Genomic DNA, 26,610 nt, shown 5'->3' with positions numbered 1-26,610 from the left:
ACCATTCGCCTTTAATCTCCAATAGACTGAAGCTTTCCTCGCCTAGGCGAAAGTATTATCGCCCAAGCGAGAGGGTTCCAGAAACTCATTAAATTCTGGAAAATTTTTTTTTTTCGTCCAATCGAGTTTTTGCTCGTCCGGGCGGACTTTCGTTCGCCCAGGCGAAAATCCTGAATTTTTTTTTTTCGCACAATCGAGTTTTTGCTCGCCCGCGCGGACTTTCTGTCGCCCGGCCTCGCCCCGGCGAAATCCTGGAATTTTTTTTTTCTCCCAATCGAGTTTTTGCTCGCCCGGGCAGACTTTCGGTTGCCCCGGCGACGCCTGGTTCGCCCAGACTACTGGGATTTGGACAGAATGCTAATTTTTGCCATTTTCAACAACCAAGACACATTTAAACATGGTTTTTCAACCACCTGCACTCAGAAAATTTTCCAACATTCAACCACCTGCACTCAGAAAATTTCACAACAACATTCATATACAATATTCAACACATTTCATCAACAATCACATATATTCAAAAGCATTCAAACATAAAAATCTTGGGTTTCTTAAACCCAAGTTAACTCCAAAACCTTTGAGATGGTTTAGGAGATCCGGGTGTCATATTCGGACACCACTATGTCACGATGTGTTCTCTCTCACCTTAATGAAGCGTGCTTTACGAAATCCCTATGGTTCGGTTGGGTTGCAAGGTTCAAATGCCGGAAATCTTCGTAACTACCATAATAAAACTCGTTAGTTTCCGATATTTCTAAAATCGTTACCAAAATACTTAAAACTCCATATTCCGATTTAAAACATTCTTTGATAATCTTACCACTTTAAAGTAAGTTATACAAAGTATCATTTAAGAGTTTCATGAGACCTTCATGTACTCATAAACCTCAACATCATTTTTAACAAAGATTTCTATTTTTCCAACTTGTTTCAAGCCATGGTTTAAGGCTAAAAACAAGTAGAAATACATACATTCTCATTTTTACAAAACATTTCCTAAAGGTTCCTTTGATTTTATCATCATCCCCTTTGGCTAAAACAACAAAAATACGTAATACAACATTATAACAACTCTATGAACACAAGTTGTTCATGTTTTCAACAAGATATTTTCATGAGTTCAAGAACCACATCATTTTCGGTTTTGAAGAGAAAATGAGTTATAAAGCGTTTTAGAAAATTTCAACGGTTGAATATGTTCTTGACATACTCATGAACGACATACTTAAATCTCATCAACATCCATTGGTTGAATGTTGAGAGATCAAGGATTGAAGATGGAAGAAGACTTGAGAAAAATGAGAGAAAAATGGAGAGAGTTACCTTCTCTTTGAAAATGCAAAAGTGAGTGAGTGAAGTGTGGAGTGTGAGGGTTTAAGGAGAGAGGGAAATCAGATTTTCCCTAGGCAATAATGACAAATCTCATAGGGTGGCTAATGATGAGCTCATGAGATATGGTGAAAGTGATGGGAGATTTGCTTTATGGAAGTCAAATCTCTCATCCCAATGCGTAATGATCACCTTGCGGACACGTGTGATAAACATTCCCGAGTATAATCGGCCAATACTCGATCGGGTATTTTAAATCGTCCGATCCTAATATTCGATTAGAATTTCGGATTTCGGCCAATTTCAAGAAAAAAACTCAACTAGAGTTTCATCTAGTTCTTTACCGAAAATTTCCAGAAATTCATTTTCGAATATATAATTAATGAAAATATTAGGAAAATCTTATAATTCAAACTCGTAAAATTCGCGGTGTTACAACTTTCGTGTTTAGTAGCATAAATCAAAAACACACAAATCTCCAATACCTCAAAACCTAAACCTTCAAAACCGGAAATTCATGGCTTCCTATTCAAAAACCAAGAAGCAACGCACCTCCACGACTCAAAAGAGGTAAGGAACTACTTCTATGGAGTCCAACCCTCTGGATTTGGAAAAGCTTCTAGCTAATGAGGAACAATGCAAAGTGTTCGAAGAACATTTCTATGAACGCATTGTTTTCACTCCAAAATTCGGTAATGTTGGAAATTTTGAGTTTGAAGATTTTATTTTCCCTTATCTTTTACGTCAACAAAACCTTTTTGATTTTTTTTGTGAGACAAATGAAATTTATCCAGAACTTCTGCGAGTATTTTACTGTAACTTGAACTTTCGGAAAAATCGTTTTACTTCATATGTCAAAGGAAAATACATTATTTTGGATCTTAAAATCTTTAGTTCATTGTTATGTAGTATACCCTCTCAAGGTAGCATAACGGGTTACGACGTTGTGTGTGAATTGGATAATTATGATCGAAAGGATTTTTTATCATATTTTATGTAGACTTTCAAAAAGGGAAATAGAAATGCGTAAGCAACAGGGCTTTTGCGAGACCGTAAAAAACCGAGACATCCTATCTGGTGCATATCTCAAGCTTGAGGACCGTTTGCTTCATTATTTTTTGAGCTATGTCATCTTATCAAAATTTTCAAATTATTCTCAATTAAGTGACATAGAACTCCAATTGATGTATGCTTTAAAGTTTACATCAAGATCAATTGGGCTCTAATGATAATGAGACAAATGTGAAATGTTAGAAGTTCTCAAAGTCCTTTGTCATATGCAATCTTCATAATAACATTCTTCAGCATTTCGGTGTTTCTACAAATGGTGAAACAAAGGTGCCTCTGAATCTTCGAGAAAGCCAAATTGATGTGGAAGTGATCCACAAAATGGGTTTCACCCAAGACCCTCGAACCCGTACCTATAAACATAGAATCGATAAACCGACTGTTGTTGCTGAACCATCTGAACCTAAACCTCCTAACCCTCCTGAACCACAACCGTATGAGTTTCATGCTAAATCGTCCTCATCTACTACCATGCCTACGAACCAAATGATTATGAATGAGTTGTTTTCTTTCTGAGGCTACATCACTAACTGGATGGATGCTCTCGACTCTCAGAATCAACAAATCCATTATGAACTTCATTGCCTCTCCTCTAGGATGGATAGCGTGGATATTGATTAAGACAATTCGGAGCCTGAGTCTTAGAATATATGTTGTTAGGATTTTATGGTTGTATTATTTTCAAAATTTTTTCAAAATTTGGACAAATTTTTAATTTTGCTTATTTATTGTTTTTAAGTTATTGCTGCATATTCCTGGACAAGTTACTTTATGATGTTTTGTGCTTTATTGTTCCATTCCTGGATACATGTTTGAAACATCTTATTTATGTATTGCAACTTACTTATCTATATCTTGATCTGTACATGCGTATATGATATCATATTGATATATCTTGATTATATAAGTGTGTGTATATTATATATTATGTTGGAATCTCTTTGCTTTTCAATTTTTTGATGAAGTCAAAAGGGGGAGAAAAGTTGGGGGAAGTGTATTTTCTGTAAAATTATTTCAGGCACATTACTCCAAAAGAAAGGGGGAGCATACAAGATAGGGGGAGCATACTCAAGTCAAACTTCAACATATGCTGCTCTCACGAAAACTACACTGTCAAAAAGATCTTGGTTTGTCATCATCAAAAAGGGGGAGATTATGAAGAAGATCTTTGCTCCTAACCTTGGAAAGGTTTTGATGAAGACACCAATATCACCAAAAAGAAGAAAATGAATATTACTTATGAAGACCAAGAAGATTAAAGTTTCAAGACAATTAGTCTAAGTCTAAATAGGTACTTCTATCATATACTCTTTAATATACCAAAGTAGTAATGCTCAAAATATTTTAAAAGAAATTGAAACACTAAAGTTTTAAATGAAAACATTTTTTAAAATATTGTGTAACAGGTTGCTGAAATTTGAGTAACAGGTTACATGAGTGAGAATCAGTTATCCAACAAAATTTGAATTGGAGTAACCGATTACTCTAAGTGAATTTTAAATTCACTGTTGGACAGAGAGTTTGAGTAACCGATTACTCAAGTGAGCAACCGATTACTCAATATAATTTTTCAAAACGTCACGTTTGGATAACTGATTACCCACTTGTTGTAATCGGTTACTAAGAGTTGTTACATCGGTTTTTCAGATTTGAAACTCAAGGTTTTTCATCTCAAATGAAATGCCTTCATTCCAAACATTTCCTACTCTTTCATAAAGGCACAATGACTGATTGGAAAGCCTATTTAAAGGCCTAAGAACTCACAATGAAGAACAACCTTTTCACAACTCTTTCACACTTTTCTCACAACTTTCCTACACTTTTATGAAATAGTTTTCTGCACTTTTAGCAACTTGAACTCAAACTTTCAAAGCTATTTTTCTGAGTTGCTTGAAGTAAAGTGTTTTAAAGTTTTGTAAACTTAAAGAGCATTATTATTAAGTATGCAAAAAAGTTGATTGGATTGCAAGTGTTATTATACTTCATACTTGTAAAGACAATCCAAGCCATCATTATAATTCTTTATTCATTATAATTTCTATTCAACTAATTCACCCCCCTTAATTGCAATCTCAGTCTTACAAAAACTTATGAACTGACAACATTATTTTATTGTAAATTGAAAATGTTTTTTTTGTATAAATTGAATTTGTATATGACTATTGTTCTAGTTCATAAGGAATGCATATCTAAAAGACAGAAAGTGTTCAAGTATTATTTGGATCAAGTAACATGACAAATAATATTCTCTTAACCAATTAACTTAAAAACTATCAATAAGGCGTTGGTATATTAGTATAAGATTCAACTGGATTCTAAGGTCGATAGTTCGATTTCTGTAAACGATACTTGTTGGGAGGGACAATCGTGAACCCAAAAGAAATTAGTTTTTTACCCAAAAAGATGAGGATACCCTTAATAGTACCATAAAAATTAACTAAAAATTATTTTGTTTTTTGTACATAACAAGAATGAAGTAGAAAGTATCATATCATTAAAATATGACTTATAATTTAAAATTATTTTACATCTTAGTAGGATACATTATTTCTTATAAAAAAAAAAGCAATGGGTTGTGGTATAATTTCACACATGTTAAAACCAAATATAATCACATATTAACTCCAAGAGAGAATGAAGGGGATTTTGAAATTTTTATGTCCATTTATTGCATTTTAAGAAGGGATTTTAAATTTATTTTTTGGCTCCAATTTAAAATTTGAATCACATAGTTTTTTGGGTCTAGGATACCTAGAATAAATCTTTTCTCCACTGTAACAATGCCATTGTGATTTTTATAAAGCCAAAAAATTATTATAATACCAAATGTGACTGCAAAATGATTATTTGACCCTTTAAAAAGATAGTAGTAAGTGAAAATTATTGTTGGATAGAAATTTCATTAGGACTTTGAAAAATCATGAAATTGTTGCTTTACCTTTAAATAGATAACAAGCGATCATTTGATTTTAATAAAATCACAAACAATATTTCAAATACAAATTATATTTTTATTTAATTATGGAAAATGAAAATTAGGGGAAATTGACATATGATCTTTTAAAAATGGAATTCCCTTTAATAAAAAGGCAAATTAAATAAGTGATGTTTAATTTCCTTATAATCATTTTCAAATTTTGTTTAAATATAAAAATGAAATTTGGCTTTATTTTGTATCACTGTGGAACCAATAAGTGACCATTAAGCAATATTTTGATGACCTTTTTTATTGTGATCGAAAATAAGAATTTGGAAATCATTATTTAAAATGGTATCATCAATGTCCATTTAAGATATTTTTATTTAAAAATGAGACCTATAGAATTGATGCTAAAATTCCTCAAATCAATAATTTTATTTTTTTATTTTTACGACAATATTCTTACAATCATTACTATTATTATTATTGGTTTTTTAGGAAGTATTTTGGGTCGGAGGTGTTATATTCATCATTTTTTTCATTTAGTTGGAAAGATGGTTTAATTTTACAAGATTTTGATACAGTGATAAGATAATTTTGACACTAATGTTAAAAAAGGATGAGTAAAATGTTCACGAAGCAGTGAATTGTACATGGAAAATATATAATGTTATAAAAGTGATGTATTCAAGTAACTTGAAGTGCAATATACATGTGGTATGTGAACTTGGGCTTGTGAGGGAGTAGATAAATGTTAATATAATTCATTGATTGGGTATCACTTCTTTTAAAAATAAGTTTTTTAAACTTATTCCACATCTTAGTCATTAATTTTAGGGATATCTAATAATTTAGATCTATTTATTCATTCATACCATTGGATTTTTCTACAATTGATGGTTCGGATGAAAAGTAAATTTAAAAAACTTACTCTGGAGTAAGTGGATCCTTCCTCTAATCCATTATTTCATGATTTGTTCTTTGTTTAAGCTACACATGATGGATAATCTTGCACTCTAAGTTGTTAACCTATTATTGTAAATGGATGAAGTGAATGAATCCTAGCGAGTTCCCCGCTCGATCGCCACAGCTTAAACAAAACATGCATGCTTAGAATTAAATAATTAAATATTAAATAATCAAATAATATACATACAGAAATTTCAACTTAAGTTATTGCTGCATATATAAGTCAGGTAGTACCATAAAAGAACGTAGGAGAATGTTGAGTTTTACATAATTTTGATGAAAAGTATTGTATAAGTATATCCGATGAATAACGTATACATTTCTATATTAGTTTCTCCTTAACCCTTATACTACTACACAATGAGTGCAGAAAACAGAATCTTTGTAAGAGTCAGTTCAAGTATTATATTACTAACTGCAATTCCAAAAAAACGGTGTATTATGTGGAGATGTTTTATTTTTGCAGCAACAACTTTATACATGAAGGGTTTTCAACTGCCTTTTCCAATACTCGAGTTCAAGTCTTCCATGAAAAAAAAGTTAGTCACATCATCCTATGGATAAATGTAGCTAAATAACTTCTCTTTTTGACGAAAGTGGTATAGTATAGAAACTGAATTAAAAACGAAGAGAAATAAATGTAAAAAATAGGAGTAATAAATAAATGTATGATTGAAAATTAAAATAGAAATAATTATTGAGTCTTTAGAGCTTCTAACAATTTGGAATAATAACATACATGAGAAAGTAATAAACTTTTATGTGTATGAATTTAATTGAAAATACAAAATTTATAATATATGATTATGAATAATACACTAACAACATACCCATATAGATTTAATAGGTATGCACTGACAGCGTAAGTGTTTTTTACACTGTCAATAAATCATCTACCATTAATTTGTTAACTATCATTGACTCTCAAACAAAAGTAATACAAATCAATAATGGATAATGGACTGACAATATAAAAAAATTTACACTATCAATGCACAAATTTTAAAGTCTACATATATACTTGTCAAACCAATAATATGAGCATTAGGTTGAATGGTTAGATCAATTCTACCATTGGTGCAAATGATGTTGGTTTACACTCTTAGTTAAACAAGGGATTAAACCACATTAAATTGTAGAATTATAGTTTCATTGGATTAAACTAAGAAACAAACTAGATAATTCACTTAAAGTTAAAAATGGAGTGAAAATACTTCAACATTCATCTTCATTTCAATTAAAGAAAGGTAAAATATTGCTCCAATATAATTATACATAATTGTTGATTTTATATATTTTTAACTTTTAAATATAATTATACATTAATATATGATCAGTAATAAGATATTAATATTGATGGACTGATGTTTCTTTAATGTTCAACTTCATTTCAAAAAATATTACTTTGATATAATTATAAAAATTATGTATAATTGTATTATATATATATTAATCATTATATACTCTTATATAATTAATAGTTATATATAATATATATCATTCTGTCTGACAAAAGGCACGTCATCCAATTTAATATCCCCCTAGATTTCATTATAGTGCATTAATAAAATAAAATCATTTATATTTAATTTAAATATAATATTAGTGTCTTATAAAAAAATACTAGTGTAAAAATTCTACACTATTAATAAATCTAATAGCATATATCTTCCCATGTAACTTTTTAGATAATTATTATGAGTCAAATATTTTTTATGGTATTTTTTTTATATTATCCTGTAGGGTATGAATAAAACTCGCTTAGTCAATCTATCAATATAGAGTGTGCACGTGATATGCTGTTCATTTTCTATTATTATCTAATAGAATATGATCCATTTAATCATTACATTCTATATCCTTTTTTCTCTCTCCCATCTTCCATAATTTAGGTCCTTGTTTTTGTATACCTAAATGATGCTAATGTGCGTGTGTGTGTGAGTGAGACCCATTTGCAAAGTAATTTGTTATTGGTTTATACTTATATGAAGAACTTAAACAACATAAATACCCCTGGATTATAGTATTATGCTAATATCTAATAGGATGATCACTCGTCATTATCAACATATACGTTGTCTCACAGTTTGTGTCTCTCTATATGTCACAAACTTGTGATTGGTCAAAAATATATATTTAAAGTAAAATTTAATTATTAAATATTTTTCTAACCAATCACAAACACATGACACATAAAATCACTTATAAAAAATATATAACTAAACAGTTCAAGAAGAAAAAAAGTACTTAATCCAACAGTATAATACTATAATATGCCTAACTCACTCTATAGTCGGGGTGAAAATGAAAAAACACTTTCCAGATGATTAAGGAATAATTCGGAACGCAAAGGGCACTTTCCTTAAATACAGGCTCACTTATAGAACAAAGTTTTAGGCGCGGCTTTTCCATTTCCTTAATTTATTTTCTACGTTGAGTTATTTAATTTATTACACATGTCATACATAACTTGTTGAGTTATTTTTATGTACAATAATTTATGAATTTATTTATCACCATATCAGTAAATCATTCATATTTTATTATTATTCACTCTTAGAAAAAATAATAACTAATATACAGAATAAAGTTTTACGCTTCAACCCTTATATCATGGCAATTGCACCAAACAAATTAAATCTAACCTGCACAGTGCACTTTCACCCAAACCCTTAGCTCCTTATACTTATAAATACCTTCAAAAACCGTTCCAACTCCCACACACCCACCACCTTCTTCACCACTAATACCACTCCATTTTCCCAAACTTTTCTTACTCTATATTCTTCTCTCTCAAACATTAACTTCCAAAATGGCAAACCCAACACAAAAACATTGCCCTTGTTCTCTTCTCATTCTTGCAATCACATTTTCTTTGTTGAACTCAGCCACAGCCGAATCAGCCACGTACAATGTTGTCAATTTTGGAGCCAAATCAAACGGCCAAAAGGACTCTACCAATGCATTTCTTAGTGTGTGGTCTAAAGCTTGTGCTTCGGCCACACCCGCTATGATTTATGTCCCACAAGGAAGGTTCATGATTGGAAGTGGTGCCACCTTCAGAGGGCCTTGTGCCAACAAGGCTATTTCTATAAAAATTTATGGCACATTGGTGGCTCCTTCCGATTACCATGTCGTTGGACACTCCGGGAATTGGCTTCATTTCGATCGTGTGACCGGAGTTTCCATTAGTGGCGGGGTGCTTGATGGTCAAGGCACTGCGTTGTGGGGTTGCAAGAACTCAGCCAAAAGTACTTGTCCAACCGGAGCCACGGTATACAATTATTTCTTCTTACATTTCACCTTTTCATTTACACAGTATAATTATTCTACATTCTAATGTTATGGATCAAATGCTTCATGTTTCTGAAAATCACTTTTTATTTTTAAAGGTAAAAATAAAAATGTCATAAAATATTGTTTTTTTCTTTTGGCATAATTCCCCTCCCTATTAGAATCATTTGATTTTTTTTTGTATTATCAATGAAGTAATTCCATCACTATTTAGGTAAAGGAAGTAATTCCATCACTATTTGAATAAGGAAAGGAAGTAATTTCTCTTCCCTCCTAAGAATAGAAAACTCTTTACCTTTTAATTTTTTGAAGATCTAATGGAATCTAGAATTACTCATTTTTATATTATTAATGGTGTTTTCTTATCTTATGGCAAAGAATAATCAATTCCCTTTGAGTTTTGTGGGTGCTCTCCCAACAAATGTTCCTCACTTATTTGAGAGTATATGCCGAAGCATTGAGATAGAAAATTTTATTTATAATTAAAGAAATAGTTTATTAAGGGGTTATAATTGATGGCGCACATTTGATTTTATCCATTTAGTTCTATAATAATTTTTAATTTAAAGTTGGAGTTGAAGCTCGGTTTAACCCATGTGACCATTGTGAGTTTATTTAATGAGGGAGATAATGGAATGGAGCAGTTTTCAACTGCTCAATGTGGTTGCTAAAAATTGAAGTAAATTATATCCGGCGAGTTGTTAGTAATAATATATTCCATTGGGCCCTCTCTATAATTTGCTAATAATAGGTTATAACTGATATTATATATATATATTCAAACAGGGTCCATCAACTATGTCTTAAGTTTTCTGGGAAATTGGTAGCGTGCCACCCCTAAATTTTGGATATTCCCTCATGAGGAATACTATCTAACTAGAACAACAACTAGGCTTTTTATTGGCTGGCTCTCGGCAATCATTAACAATTTAGGTAAAGTTCATAGGCTCGTTCACCTTCACACACTTATTGGGTGGGTAGGATATACATTTGTATTTTGTATATTATATATATATATTTATTATTTCTTTTATATTTTATATATGTAAATAATGTACTATGCATATTTTGTATTATATATCACATTTATATTTTGTATGTATTATTAATTTTGTATTATTGTTTATTATGTTAAATATTTTTGCATGTAAAATATATATTGTTTAATTTATATGATGTGTATATAAATTTGTATATATTTTTTTAGTTTTGTTTAGTACGATCTCTGCAAGTCCATATCTATGATGATCAGGGCATGATATTTCATACCCTATTTAAAAATGGATATACTCATACCCTATTTAAAAATGGATATACTCATGTCTATCTTAATTTAGCTAAGTATTATATGGGTACATATAGGTAGCCCTAATTGTCAATACTATTCTCCATTGTATTAAATGATATTATCATAATATAATATGCTATAGTAAATCATTTCATTTCTAATCGTAAGGGGTTTCTTGTATATATTAATTAATTTGTTAAAATGGCATTTTCTTTATCAATCATATTACATCATTCTCGACTTTATCAGGAGTTTAAATACCTAGCAGTCTAGCAGCTTCAACATATAACACCACATGTGCAATATAAATCCAAGTTCAGACCGTACTCAGATCTTCAAGGAACTATTGAATGTTTACTATTATTGTGTAGTAAATTAACAAAACCACAGACACATAATAATCATCTGAAATTTTGATGAAATGGTAACGTTGTTTTTCTTTGTGTGAAACTGTTGCAGACATTGACATTCAGCAACTCTCAAAGCATTGTGATCAGTGGGTTAACCTCAATCAATAGTCAAATGTTCCACATAGTTTTCAACGGATGCAAAAACGTTAAAGCACAAGGCATAACGGTGGTTGCAGACGGAAACAGCCCTAACACCGACGGCATCCACGTCCAAATGTCCTCCCATGTCACCATCCTCAACTCTGAAATTCGAACTGGTGATGATTGCATCTCCATCGGTCCTGGCACCAATAACTTATGGATTGAAAACGTTGCATGCGGACCAGGCCATGGAATAAGGTATGCTTATTTTACTGTACCCATATATGATTAGGAGAGTTACCTTCTTAACTAGTAGGATAAAGGCTTGGTTGTTACTTGATTTTGCAAAATAATGAATTTTTATTGTATTTTGTAGCATTGGAAGCCTAGGAAAGGATTTGAAGGAAGCTGGGGTACAAAATGTGACTGTTAAAACAGTTACATTTACTGGTACACAAAATGGTGTTAGAATAAAGTCTTGGGGGAAACCAAGCAATGGATTCGTTAAGGATGTTCTTTTCCAAAATGCAATCATGGTTAATGTCCAAAACCCTGTTGTAATAGATCAAAATTATTGCCCGGGTAACAAGAATTGTCCTGGTCAGGTTAGTTACACTCAAATGTTAATTTTGCAAATTCACCCTTTTTAATAATTACTTAAGTATGAGTTTGACCCAATGATAAGATTGTTGCTTAATGACCACGAGATCACAAGTTTAAATCATAGAAATAGCGTTTGTAAGGTTAAAACTGTGTAAACCCACCTTTCACAAACTTCACTAAGTGGTGTCTCGTTCACTAGGTTGCCGATTTTCTTAGTATTGTTGTATTTGCCTCTATACTTTGCTGATCTTATTTTTTTCTTTTGATATTTGGTTGCCAAAATTAACAGGCTTCTGGAGTCAAAATCAGTGGTGTTACATACCAAGACATTCATGGAACATCTGCAACACAGGTTGCTGTGAAATTTGATTGCAGTTCTAGGTATCCATGCAGAGGGATAACGTTGAAGGATGTCAAGCTCACTTACCAAAACCAAGTTGCCCAAGCTTCTTGTAACAATGCTGGTGGAGCAGCGTTAGGTTCAGTTCAACCAGAGAGTTGCTTTTAGAGCAAATGTGCTAGGAACCATCTTGCACTACATTTTTTATTTATGCTACAATAATAAATTGAGTCTTGACTTGTGTCCTTGTCCACATAGTCATAAGATAGAGTGTCTCACTATAGTAGTTTGAAAAATGTTAGTGTTAAGTTGTTGATTTCATTGCTTGAGCCTGTGGCTTTTGTAGCCCATTGGGTTGAAGTGGAGCCTGGCCTTCTAACTGGTATGAAGCATAGAAAATCTAGATATCTATGGTGATTACTGATTATTGTACTTCTAGCAAAGAAAATGAAGAATATATACATATTATCTATATCTATACTACCTAAGTCAAAACATCCTGTACCAAAAAAAAAAGTGAAAACATAATGTAACCATCATCATGGTGTAATTTTTACTTTCCTATTTTGTTTTTAACATTTTTAATTTATACCAAAAAATCATATAATCCTAGGTAACTATTACTAACACAAATATAACATAGCTCACTTTAAATTGAACATTATACTAAACACCCAAAATTATAACTTAATGTATCATCGATACAAAAATATTTTAATTCTCTAAAATAAAATATATAAAAATTGAATATTTAATAAAAAATACTTAAATATATAAAATAATAATGCATGGGCATGTTGACATTTTATCTATACTATATATAAAGTCAAAACTTGAAATATTCTCTTATGGTGTAATTTTCATTTCCTGTTTTGCCCTTAACATTATTTAATTTTTTCAAAAAATCATAGAGTCCTAAACAACCACCATCAAAATATTAATTAACAACATATTTCACCTTAAATTAAATATTATTATAAACAAAAAAAAAATAATATAAAGTACACCAAACACAACAAATACATTCTAATTTTAAAAAATGAAATATACAAAAATTGAATATATAGTATTATGCAATGTTCACCGGCAGACACACACTAGTTTATCTATAAAGTTAAAATATGATGAACATAATAACAATTTTCAATTGTCTATTTTACCCTTATAATTAGGTTGAAAGCTACCAATTAAAGAAATTAATAATTTTAGAATTCTCTTTTATATCACATGCCAAAAAGTTGTGTATTTATTTTCACATATATTAAATATCATCAATAAAATAAAATTAAAAGTATATAATTCTCTAAAATAAAATATATAAAAATATGGGCTGGTAGGTACAAGGTGTCTGTCGACAAACTAGTATTATATAATAATTATATTACTTTATTTTGGATTTTCTAAATTACTTTATCGGATAAATTGATTATTTTAATATGGATATAGACTAAAAAGTTCAGCTACTTCGTTTTGGGAGGTAGGTCTTACATGGTTTGCTCTTGGATTTAAATACTTGTTTTGTTGATCATCTTATTATCTATTCATTTTGAAATGAAACTTTATCAATTTTAAGTTCACATTAATCTGAAGGTACTAAGGGAAAGTAGAACTTGTGGTTTGACTAAGTAGCACTTGTTCTGTAAGAGACGGGGTAAGGCAAAATTTCTAACATGACTTTTGTATATCAGGAAAATAAAATTTTCATGCAAAATCTTAATATATAGCATCCCAAGATATTAAATACACCATTTTCTATGGAAACTTTCTTATGAAATCATAAGATAAATATAATTTTCTTAATGTTTGAACTGAAGGGTATGAACAAAACTGAATGACACATTTTTGTTACAACAAAGTGTATTCCCTCAACATATAGGTAATGAATTAATTTTTTTTTTTGGGTGTGCTCCTCTTAACAAATACTGCCTACGGTTATAGAACTTCTAACCTTTGACTTAAAACGGTACATGACAATTTAGTAACACCTTATACCAACATCTTATACCAGTCGGCCAACACCTTCTTGGTCATAAATATTTTAAGTAACCAAAATGCATAAAGAAGGAAACACAATATAGAGGAAATGGAATACTGGTCTATTGCTTTTAATAGGAAAACAAATAACTTGGCATTAACGTTTGTTGTTTGTGTACGTAGATGTTTATTTATGTGTATTAGGCAAGTGACCATGCGTAAAAGTAAGTACCATTTCGGTGTACTAGGTTTCATTTCCTCTTCTAACCATGTTTTTAATAGTGATAGACAAGTAATTTAGTATCATGTGTTGAAGATCTCAGCGGCGAAAGAAATTTGGTTAGCCTAGTGTGTTGAGATTGAGTCATTCACAATTGCTATGGCTTTAGAGGGTACTGATGGAAGAGAGAGGGGTGAGGTAATACATGAAAATCCTAATCAACCAGAATAAATTGTGTCCTGCATGAAAATTCTATTTATGATTTTGTTGTAAATGAAAATTTTATGTCATGGTTTTAAATTGTGGTCCACAACCGCAATTGAGGTCAAAATATTGTGGTTTTAGTTCTCTCTGTAACCATATCCCGACTGCAATTTATAGCCTTTATAATGACTGACAATAATTCATACTTGATCTTGTATGTTTTTGTTTGAGATTCTGAATTGCTACTACTACTACTATCTCTAAAGACCAAGTCCTGGCTTTTGCTTAATTGATTCTGCCAACAAATCTGTTTAGGTATTCGGCTGTTTGGATTGGTGCTCATGCTTGTTAGAAATATAATTCGTTTGTTACTTTGCTGTTTTAGCATTGCTAAGTTAGTTTTAGTTTTGTTTATCTGTGTTCAGTTTTTGGGCTTAAAGCCCACTTCCCCTTTTTAGCTATTCAGTTAAGTTAGTTGGGCAAATTAGGAAAGAGTTAGTTTTCTGTTAGTTAGCTAAGTGCTATAAAGAGAATCATCTCCTTCTTCTGTTTCCTTCAAGCTTTTCAATAAATAAAATATCCAAAGTATTGATTCTTTTGTCCTTCTCTTCTCCTCTCAATATTGAGAGATAAATCCAAGATGGTATCAGAGCAAAACTTGCTCTGATTCATCTCTGCCTTTTCTTCCTCACTGAATCCTAGAGATTCTTCATCTATATTTCCTCTCTCTTCTTCATTCTGAAAATTTTCCTCACCATGTCTCAAATCACTGTTAGTCCAAATGAGTATGCCGATTATAACTCCAATCCCTCAAATCCATTTTTTCTCGCCTCAAACGAAAATCCTGCACTCGTCCTTGTCAGCCCCCTACCCAACGGAAAAAAATATCACGTATGGGCAAGAGGAATGGTTCTTGCGTTGGATTCCAAGAACAAAATAGAATTCATTGATGGAAGCTTTCCTAAGCCATCAATGGATGATGGCCTATACAGACCTTGGGTAAGATGCAACAACATGGTGCTATCATGGCTCCAACACTTGGTTCAAGAATCAATCGTCAAGTCAATCCTTTGGATGAATTCTGCTGCTGGAGTGTGGAAAGATTTGCGGGAAAGATATTCCCAAAGTGATATATTTCGAGTGGCAGAGCTGCAGGAAGATTTCCATAGATTAAATCAAGGTAATCTCAGCATCTCTGATTTCTATATTGAACTGAAAACCATCTGGGAGGAGATTGAAACTTTTAGGCCCATTGGTACGTGCAAATGTGTTGTATACAGAGAACAAGATTATGTCATTAGATTCCTAAAGGGATTGAATGAGCAATATGCTCAAGTAAGATCACAAATTATGCTCCTAGAACCCATTCCATCAATTGGTAAGGCATTTTCCCTAGTGATACAGCAAGAGAGACAGTTTGGTCAACCCTCAGACCTTGAGTCTGAATCCAAGATTCTATCAGCAAATAGCACACAACCAACCAATATAGTAGCCAACAAACCAACCAATACAAAAGCACCAATGGAAACTCCAATTTTTTAAACTTCAGAAGAAGAGGTAACCCATCTTCTAGAGGAAGAAATTGCAGATTTAATGGGACTGGTAAAGGTCACGGAAATAGATTTTGCACCTTCTGTGAAAGAACCAATCACACAATTGAGACATGTTACCTCAAACATGGTTATCCTCCAGGATACCAACCTTCAAAGTCTGGAAGAATGGCCAACAACATTGCTGTTTTTCCACTTGACAATATAGAAACAACATTCCAATCAAATGCACAGGTAGATACTCATGGATCTGATGCAGGTCAAGATACTGAACAAGTCTTTACAAAAGAACAAATCAAAGACCTATTACACCTTATTCACCAGTCCAAGAACGCTTCCACTCATGCTGCCAACTCTGTCATAAATACAACCTTAAATGCATCATCTTCAGGTAATCCTTCTTTACTATGGCTTCTAGATACAGGTGCTACTGACCATATTACTTTTGATTCAAGGAATTTTATCAATCAACAAAGCATTTATCCAATACTCATTACCCTTCCAAATGGCAACAAAGTATCTACTTCAATAGCAGGAACTTTTAGACTTACTCATACTCTATTGCTTGATAATGTGCTATTTGTGCCTCAATTTCATGTTAACCTGATATCAGTTAATAAACTGATGCACAACTCACAATGCTATTTGATTTTTTCTCAACATTCTTGCACTATCTTGCAGAACAATTCCAAGCGGATGATTGGTTCAGCTAGGGCAGAACAGGGCTTATTTCTCATCAATCTAGAGAAACCCGCTCATCATGTTTCAAACAATTTTAGTTCTCATAATTCTACTAATCATTTTTATATTAATACTCTATGACATATGCGCCTTGGACACGTTCCTCAAACTGTTTTGCACACTTTATCTGCAAAATTTCCTTTCCTGCCCAAACAGCATGCTAAAATTTTGCCTTGTGATGTATGTCATTTCTCTAAGCATAAGAAATTGCCTTTCCCTATTAGTACATCTTTTTCTTCTAAAATCTTTCAATTATTGCCTGTTGATATATGGGGTCCATACTCCATCCCATCTGTTTATGGTCACAAATATTTTCTAACCCTTGTAGATGATTATAGTCGCTTTACTTGGGTTATTTTTATGAAGACCAAGGCTGAAACCAGACAGCATATTATCAACTTTCTGTCATTTGTAGAGACTCAATTTGATACTAAGTTAAAGTTCCTGAGAAGTGACAATGGGGTTGAATTCCTCATCCATGATTTCCTGTCCTCTAAAGGTATAATACATCAAAGAAGTTGTGTGGAAATCCCACAACAAAATGGCATCGTTGAAAGAAAGCATTAACACATTCTGAATGTGTCCAAGGCTCTCCATTTTCAATCAAATTTGCCACCTACCCTTTGGAACTTTGCTGTTATGCATGCTATATATCTCATAAACAGAACCCCTACACCACTTCTCAAGGATCATAGCCCTTACCAATTGCTCCACAACCAGTTACCTTCCCTTGAACATCTAAGAATTTTTGGTTGCTTAGCCTTTGCCAGCACAAGCCCCTTTGGTAGAACAAAGTTCCATCCTAAAGCCAAGAAAGTTGTCTTTATTGGCTTCAAAGATGGAACAAAAGGATTTATTTTGTATGATCTTCAATCAAATGAAATTTTCATTTCAAGAAATGTGACCTTTTATGAAAGCTCCTTTCCTTACCTTATCTCAGACAGAGCAACAACCTGCCCAAACCTCACAATCAACAATTCCCCTTTTCACTTATCTCCATCCAGACCCTTCACCAAACCCATCTCCCTCACATAACTCACCAATCATCACCTCCTACCACCTTACCCACATCCTCTGACCCTACGCCTCCACATGATATCCTCCCAACAAATCCTTCACCTTCACACACTAAGCACTCCTCCAGATCCAGGAAACCTCCTTCTCACCTCCAAGATTACCACTACAACCTTGCTGCTACCTCTTCCAGTCTAACTAACATCAATTCAGGTAACAAGTATCCATTATCCTCTGTTCTTCCTTATGATAATTGCTCTGCCACTTATAAAGGCTTCTGTTTAGCCATCACTACCACTGCTGAGCCATATACATACAAACAAGCATCTCAAATTCCTTGTTGGCAAGATGCTATGCAAAAGGAACTACATGCTTTAGATCAAAACAACACCTGGTCTCTAGTTCCCTTGCCTGCAGATAAACACCCTATAGGTTCCAAATGGGTGTATACGATCAAATACCATGCTGATGGAACATTAGAAAGATATAAAGCCAAATTAGTGGCTAAAGGATACAACCAACTAAAAGGTGTTGACTTCTTTGAAACTTTTTCTCTTGTGGTTAAAGTAACCACTGTTCGCATTGTATTAGCCATTGCTGCAGTTAAATCTTGGTTTCTTGAACATTGCGACATAAATAATGCCTTCTTGCACGGTGACTTACATGAAGAAGTATACATGACACCTCCTCCTGGACTTATTTCTTCAGATCCCAAATTGGTATGTAAGTTACGCAAATCTCTTTATGGCCTCAAACAGGCCAACAGAGAATGACACACAACTCTCTCATCCACTCTTATTTCTCTTGGTTTTGCTCATTCTCAAGCTGACCAAGCATTATTTACTCAAGTCACTCCTAACTCCTTCACCGTTATATTAGTATATGTAGACGATTTAGTGCTTGCAGGTAACAATCTTCAAGTCATCAATCATGTCAAAGCTGTTTTGCACAAATCCTTCAAAATAAAAGACCTAGGACCATTAAGGTACTTCTTAGGTCTTGAATTGGCTCGATCCACCAAAGGCATTCACTTGAATCAAAGGAAGTATGCACTTTCTCTCCTTGAAGATTCAGGTTGTCTTGCTTCCAAACCTACTTCAACTCCATTTAACCCATCAAGCTACAGCTTCAACATGGACAACTCCTTACAGATCCTTCTCTTTACAGGAGATTCGTAGGTTGCTTGTTATATCTTACCCTTTCTCGACCTGACATTTCTTATTCTGTTTAACAGTTGAGCTTATATATGGATCAACCAACTGATGCTCACTACAAGGCAGCCACTAGAGTCCTACATTATATCAAGTCTTCACCAACTAAGGGGCTCTTCTTCTCCTCTTCATCCACCTTAAAACTCACTGCATTCTCAGACTCAGACTGGGCGTGTTGCTTAGATAGCAGGAAATCCATTACTGGATTCTGTATCTTCTTAGGAGACTCCATAGTTTCTTGGAAGACCAAGAAACAAAACACTGTAAGTCGTTCATCAGAAGCAGAATATAGAGCCTTGGACAACCTTGTATGTGAAATTCAATGGATAAACTACTTGTTTGATGACTTGCAAATCCCTCTTCATCATACAACACCAGTTTATTGTGATAATAGATCGGCTATCTACTTGGCGCACAATCTTGTTTTTCATGAACGTACAAAGCACATCGACATTGATTGCCATGTAGTTCGTGAAAAGATCAAGAAGGGTATTATTCATCTTCTACCTATTGCTAGTTCTGCTCAATTGGCTTATGCTTTCACTAAGCCTTTGCCAACAAAGTCATTTCAGCAATTTGTGTCCAAATTGGGGCTTTTGGACATTCATCATCCCAATTGAGGGGAGTGTTAGAAATATAATTCGTTTGTTAATTTGATGTTTTAGCATTGATAAGTTAGTTTTAGTTTTGTTTCTCTGTAAAGAATGCTCTACATATTTTATATTTTTGGGCTGATCTAGCTCATTACTTCATATATATGTCAGAACTCACTTTTGTTCTGTTTTCTACGTTTTTAATATAACTTTCAGGATGATACTACTTTTGACTTCTGAGAAACAGAGTGCACTTTTTGCTTGGGCAATATCAGATATTGTTCTACTAAACATTTAAGTTGTTATTTCTAGATTATTGCTTTATGATTAATTGGATGGAGTCAAGGGTGATCTTTGATTTGGAGATAGGATTATGATATGTTATTGGAAAGTTTGTTTACAAAAATATTGATGCTGACCTTTTTATGCAAAGTCCATGATAAATTACATTGTTTTGTGGCAAGTTGACACTTCAGGATTCACCCTTCGTTCTTTGTTGTGCTTATCATGTTTCTCACTGTCTATGCAGACCCCACTTGAACATTTGGACCCTATTCTAAGCAAAGATATTGAAAAGGTGGCATTTTATTTCCTGCTAATTAATGAGTTTTTTTTATTTGTTATGGTTTCTTCTTTTGATTCAGTAGCACTTTTATGTTATATGAATTCCTCAGATTTCGGATGCAAAACTGAACCCCCAAGCTCATGAACATAATCCTCTTAGTGAATTTTTAATGTAAGACCTCTCTATCTTCCTTTTCATGTGCCTCTTTGAGTGTTTTTGTGTGTTTTATATAATGTGGATATATGAGTAACCTCTTAAAATGAAGGTGGCAGAGGTACCTTTTCATGAAATAGTTCATGGCTTGAGTACAAGGTTTCGGGGAAAAGCTGAGCTCGATTATTGTTGCCTACCTATCACGGTAAGTGCAAATTTCTAGTGAATTTTAGTGTTTAAGTTCAAGACAAATTTGCGTTGAATAACTACTTGACTTTCAATTTGATTTCTGAGGTCCATCAACTTGTTCCTATACCTTAAAGCTCTGTATATTTTATGCACCAAAAAGAATAAAGTTGAGATGCATTTTGGATTACACATAAGGTCTTTGTTAAACTTCTTTGCCCATTCATTGTTCGCATGACATAGGTTGTAGAAAAAGAACACAATTAAGAGTGACTAATAGATTAAAGATATAGGTTTGAATTGTAACATTCACGATAACACAGAAAAATAAGCATATTCGTTAAATTCTTTTCTTTTCATTACTGGTTTTTTCTCTCTTTAAAGTTGATAATGAGTGCAACTTATCATTATAACTTACATATTTTGTTGGTGGAGGCGTAGTTTTTATTCTAATTTTTTACCGTTCTTTTTGTTGTGCTGATTATATGCTTTAAATAGATATGATATGGAGGCAATGTTTTTCGATGAAGGTGTGTGTAATGCAAAACGACAGCACTTGGAGTCAAAGCCACTGGATGATATAGGTGTGTGAAGGCTGCCTGATTTTACTGTTCTGTTTTATGACTTCATTTCTAAATTTAGTTTTGGTCCATTTTGGCTCAACTTTAAGGTAGCCTTGGGCTGTTGAAATAAAAATAATCCTCTTTGGAGCCCTCAAGAAAGTAAATGGATACAGCACGAAAGTAAAGCTATTAACACAATTCTGCACCATACCAAATGTAGGGAGTGTGTGTCTGTTTGTTTAAGGTTCGTTTGATTCTTTTTATTTCCAACATTTCTATTTGTATATCCTGCTTATACAACAATGATGGGACATCTACACTCAAGTTAGACAGTTTTAAGACTAAACTGGAGCAATCACTAAACAATGGAGAAGGTTTTGCCGTATCTGTTCGTATGGACTCAGTCTTCTATGCTCGAGTTTGACAAAGGATTTGTTGATAATAGAATTCTTCTTCATAGTATGTACATTCACGTCACATGTAATAATATAAGCCTGTTTTAAAATTTGTCCTATAATTAGTCTAATTGGAGTGCCAATGCTTGCATGTGTCTATATTTTACTCTCTGGTTCACACTTGGTGTAAGTTCTGCATTTGTTGTAGCACTTTGCCAGTCCAGAATTATGGGGTGTGGATATTTTAGGCAATTGCTTTTGGCCAAGATGAGGTGAAACAAAATTAATGAATGCATATTGTATTCTGACTTTCAGATTCGTAATATGAATTAGAAATTAGTGCTTCTGAGTTCTGAGACTGCATATATGATTAATGATACTATTTGGCTTTTCTATTAACGAAGAGAAAGTTTATGGTGTATGGCCAGTTTCAGCCAAATTTTTCTATGGCATATTTTAGATTTGATTTTTGATTCAATGTATTGAGTTATAAATTTAATCCTTTAAGGTTGAAGCGCAGTCTAATGGGAATTTTCTGTTACTCCTTAATTTTATAGATCTAGAATCCTGGCTCTTATTCACTTTTAGGTTAATGTATTATATTTCATATGATAAAGGAAAATAAAGTGCTTTTGTTAAAGATTGGTTTTTTGTCTGTCTACTGTCTGGTATTGCTAATTGCTTTCTCTAGGGGCTCACAAATCTCTTTTGTATGGATTTGCTTGTAACTAACTCTCACTTCTAATGTGTCAGCATGTAAACTTTTTTACATAGCCACTAAAATGCTTGTGGCTTTTTAAATATTACTTGGATTTTTCAGATGTTGTTGTAAAACAGGCTAATTGGGAAGCTTCAAGAGTGCGAGAAAAACTTCACCGAGATATTGATTCACATGTACTGTAAAATTAGGAATGATAAATTCTAACATAAGAAAGAATTGTTGAATGTATAAGCTTAAGAAGGTTACTGCCATTTATTATTCACTTCGTTTGCAACTGGCTGTACTACAATCCATTTCTTCAAGGTTTCTTCTTACAGTTATGAAAATTGTTAAACATCTCCCTGAAGAAACTCGGGCATTTAACATCCGAAGAAACGCGACTCCAATGTTTTATAACTACATGTTCTCAAACATTCAGAAATGAAGTTCTAAAACCCAATATAGAGTCAAGCATAGTGTCCACTTCTTCTGTATCCAGTGTTGGATCCACTGTGATGGTGATAATGAAAATGAACACTCTACTAGAAACCTGACTCACAAATGAAGCAGAAACATTCCACAAGCTGAATCTTTGTGAAAATTCACTCTGCTGGCTAATGGCATCAGAATAGGATATGCCCAAGTGAGAGTGTTTTCCTACATGTAGTTTTGTATTAGTAAATGGTATTAGTATTATTATTATTTTTTGTATAAATAAATATATCTATTTACTAAGGAATAATTTATTTCGGTGTGTGTGACTGGTTTTTCACAAGTGACACCTATAATCATATATTTATTTTTGGCCTAGTCTTACATCACTAGACTAAACCTAAACATGACTCTAATGTTTTGTGACTAGAAGTGGTCAGACATCCAGAAATGAAGTTCAAAATCGGAAAATTTACATGGGTAGTGTAGTTTGACTACACTATCCCACATTTGGGGTACATTTTCAAGTAATTACGGGAATGGTGTATTTTTATCAAACTCGTGGATGCCATCCACAATTTTACTAAAGTCGTGGGTGGACCCCAACCATGATTTTCCTGTAAACTCGTGGACACCATCCACGATTTCCATGCAGAGCTTCTCTCTCCTTAGTGAAATCGTGTATGGGATACACGACTTCCATATTCGTGTACCCAGTACACGAGATTGGATGGGGCATTTCAAAAGTTCCATTGCATGAAATTTATTTTTCTTTTTAATATTATTTTTAATTTATAATAACAATATACTTAAATTAAACTTGTAAATTTGAAAATTTAATTGAATATGATAATTTCAGTAAAGTTTTCTTTTTAAGGAATTCGGTTATTAATTTTTGTTAAAATTATTAACATATATTTTAATAAGAAAATAGGAATTAGAGTAATAAGAAAATTTCATAGAAAAGAAAACAAGAAAATTTCATAAATTGTAGTAGGAATTTGAAAATCATTACATTACCGAAGAGAAAACAAGAATAAAAATTTCTAATGACGTCTATGAGATGATGTTCCACATCCAGGTGTCTTTCTCCTTCGAGGTGGTTGACTCTTAGTTGTTCTTATTGCGATTGATGTTGTCTTCCACCTCTAACTAGTTGTGGCTGCTCCTCATCTTCGTCTTCATCATCGTCATCATCTTCGTTTGTTTGTGAAGGCAGTTGATAATATTGTTGAAAGTTGAATGCCGAGAATGAAGTATTTGAAGTAGTGCCAAACATTGATGGCATTCCTTGAAATTGCAAAGACGATGCTAAGTGAGAAAATGAGTAGTCACTCATTGCTTCTTAACCGTCAAACCCAAAGGGATGTTGTTGTTGTTGTTGTGGAGCAAGAGTTTGAGTGCATACCTGCGGATAAGTATTCATCTGAGTTTGACTCTCATAATGTTGTTGATAGTCAGGTGCAAAAGGCATTTGAAACTGTTGTGTAGGAGGAGCTTGTGAAGTAGTTAAGGAGAAGGCGGTTGGAAGTAGTTGAGCAAACGCTTCCATCATCGCGTTGCAGTTTTGACAGACGTCATTCAATGACTGCAACGAATTTGGAAACACATAGGTTTCATGGTTATTCTAAATTTGAATCCACTGGTTATGCTTTTGAGGCCAGTTGTAGTTATTTTTCCCACGTAGATCCATATTGTATTGTTTCTCCAGATTAATTGGATCTTCTGGGATGGGTTGTTGTAGACCAAACTGCTTTATCACCCAATCAGCAGCATGCCACTCAACAACTGCAAAGCAGATGAGTGGTACACGTGCTCTAGCTACATCAGGTATGGGGCCACAAAGGTAATGTTCCTATATGGGGTCCACACAAACTAATATATAAACAAAATTAGTAATTCATTAATATAAGAATAATTAAAAATAGTAATAAATATATTAATAATAAAAATTTATTAATAATAAGAATTTACAGAAATTACCTGACCAATGCGCAAGGGATCCAACATTGACCATATTATGTTGGTTGCATGACCAGGAATGTTGGTGGTGATTAGATGTTGCGCTCACCTAAAATGTAATGTTATGTTGGAAGTTAGTATTATACGAGTACGAAATATAAACTATTATAAATTGAAGATTTTTAGGGAAAAATTTGGAATTTTTTTACCTTTGGACTAAAGGGAATGTTTGTAAATCATTGTTGTGTAGTCTTGGAGCAAGCATGGAATGCAGTCATATGCCCACGACTGTAGTAGATGCAAGCATCCTCCGATTTCAATTTGGCGACTAATGATCGCAGCACGACATATTCCACGATAAAGACACGCAAATACAGCTGAACCCCAACTATATTGGTATGTCTTTGACAAGTCCTCCAGCAACGGGAGATACATCAGGTGGACTCGTGATCATGATGTATCTGGCATGAGAAAGCCTCCAATCATGCGTAATATGAATGCTCTTGCGTGTTGTTCAATGACAACATCTTCAACATCTTCTGGGAGAACAACAAGAGTTAAGTCTAGCCAACTCATTTGGGTCTTTTGGCCCATAATTTGTTTATCAGTTGGGATTGCACCCAACAAGTTGTGACAAATGATTTCCAAATTAGCACTTGTAATGCGAGTAATAGGAGCTCCATTAATGGGTAACCCAAGTTGGTATGCGATATCTTCAACAGTTACTGTGCACTCGCCAATAGGTAGATGAAATGTGTGAGTCTCCGACCTCCATCTCACAACTAATGCTGTAATGAGGTGATTGATGATTTCTTTTGTACCAATATCTAGAATATGCCCAAATGCAGTGTTACGAATAACTTCTAACACCGGTGCATATGGTAATTGTTGTCAAAAGTTGTATCTTGCTCGAAAAGTAACCTCTCCATCATTCCAAATGTTGGTGGAGACATGGTCTTTTTGAAGGTTGAGAAGGGAAGGGTTAATAGGACCTGGACCAATATGTTCCATTTTCTGGATGAAAATTATTGGAAAATAAGAGAAATTAGGTTGTGAGAAATAATATTTTGGAAGGGTTGGTGTGAGAATGAAGGTTCAAGAAGTTTGAATTTATAGGCTTGGAAGTCGTGGATGGGATCCACGACTTCATCAAACTCGTGGATAGGGTCCACGAATTTCTACTAGCGACTGTTACTTGTGCCCTAGCCGCGCATGAGATTATCTGCCTAAACCTAGGCTGGGCCAAGGTCGTGGCTGCCATCCACGACTTTCATTAAAGTCGTGTGTGAAGTCCACGATTTCCTTTAATTTTCGTACACAAATCTCGTGGATATAGTCCACGAGTTTCATTAAACCCTAGCGATCTGCACCAAAGTCGTGGACCCTATCCACGACTTTCATTGAATATATTGATTTACGGTTGGCTTTTTTGAATTTGTATTTATTGATTGTATTAATTGGTTGTATTGTTTTTTAAAATGGTATACCGAAAATGTAAATGTTTGTAATGATTGTAATTTTTTTAAAATTGTATTTATTGATTGTATTTTTTAAAATTGTATTTATTGAATTAATGATTGCATGATTTTGAAAATATATTTATTGATTGCATTTTTGGAAAATATATTTATTCATTGTATGTTTCAAAAAATATTACATAACTTAATATATTGAATTTCTGAAAATCTTAATATATTGAATAGAACAAAATTTATTACACAAATTGTAATATTACATAACTTAGTTTTGCCTTGAACTTTTTCCGACTTCGATACTTCTAAACAGACATTTCTTCCTATTGTGTCTTTCACTCTTACACCACTCACATTTTTTAATTTGTTGGGA

The 26,610-nt window shown here is 33.1% G+C and overlaps 1 protein-coding gene across 1 annotated transcript; it reads left to right on the top strand.

Moving 5' to 3' along the window:
* On the top strand, positions 8,985 to 12,768 carry LOC109332410 (polygalacturonase-like). The gene is made up of 4 exons (XM_019567385.1): positions 8,985 to 9,560; positions 11,328 to 11,617; positions 11,736 to 11,964; positions 12,252 to 12,768. Exons 1-4 carry the CDS (start codon positions 9,099 to 9,101, stop codon positions 12,468 to 12,470), a joined length of 1,200 nt encoding a protein of 399 aa, XP_019422930.1. The 5' UTR covers positions 8,985 to 9,098; the 3' UTR covers positions 12,471 to 12,768.

The sequence above is a fragment of the Lupinus angustifolius genome, chromosome LG18 (genome assembly GCF_001865875.1).
Source record: "Lupinus angustifolius cultivar Tanjil chromosome LG18, LupAngTanjil_v1.0, whole genome shotgun sequence".
Classification (NCBI taxonomy): domain Eukaryota; kingdom Viridiplantae; phylum Streptophyta; class Magnoliopsida; order Fabales; family Fabaceae; genus Lupinus; species Lupinus angustifolius.
This window is presented reverse-complemented; position numbering and strand designations above follow the sequence as displayed.

Bases quoted from the DNA above. Each gene is read 5' to 3' on its own strand.
- LOC109332410 (XM_019567385.1), top strand. From the start codon at position 9,099: ATGGCAAACCCAACACAAAAACATTGCCCTTGTTCTCTTCTCATTCTT. The intron at 9,561-11,327 runs GTATACAATTAT...AAACTGTTGCAG, and splicing joins CTTGTCCAACCGGAGCCACG to ACATTGACATTCAGCAACTC. The intron at 11,618-11,735 runs GTATGCTTATTT...TGTATTTTGTAG, and splicing joins GGACCAGGCCATGGAATAAG to CATTGGAAGCCTAGGAAAGG.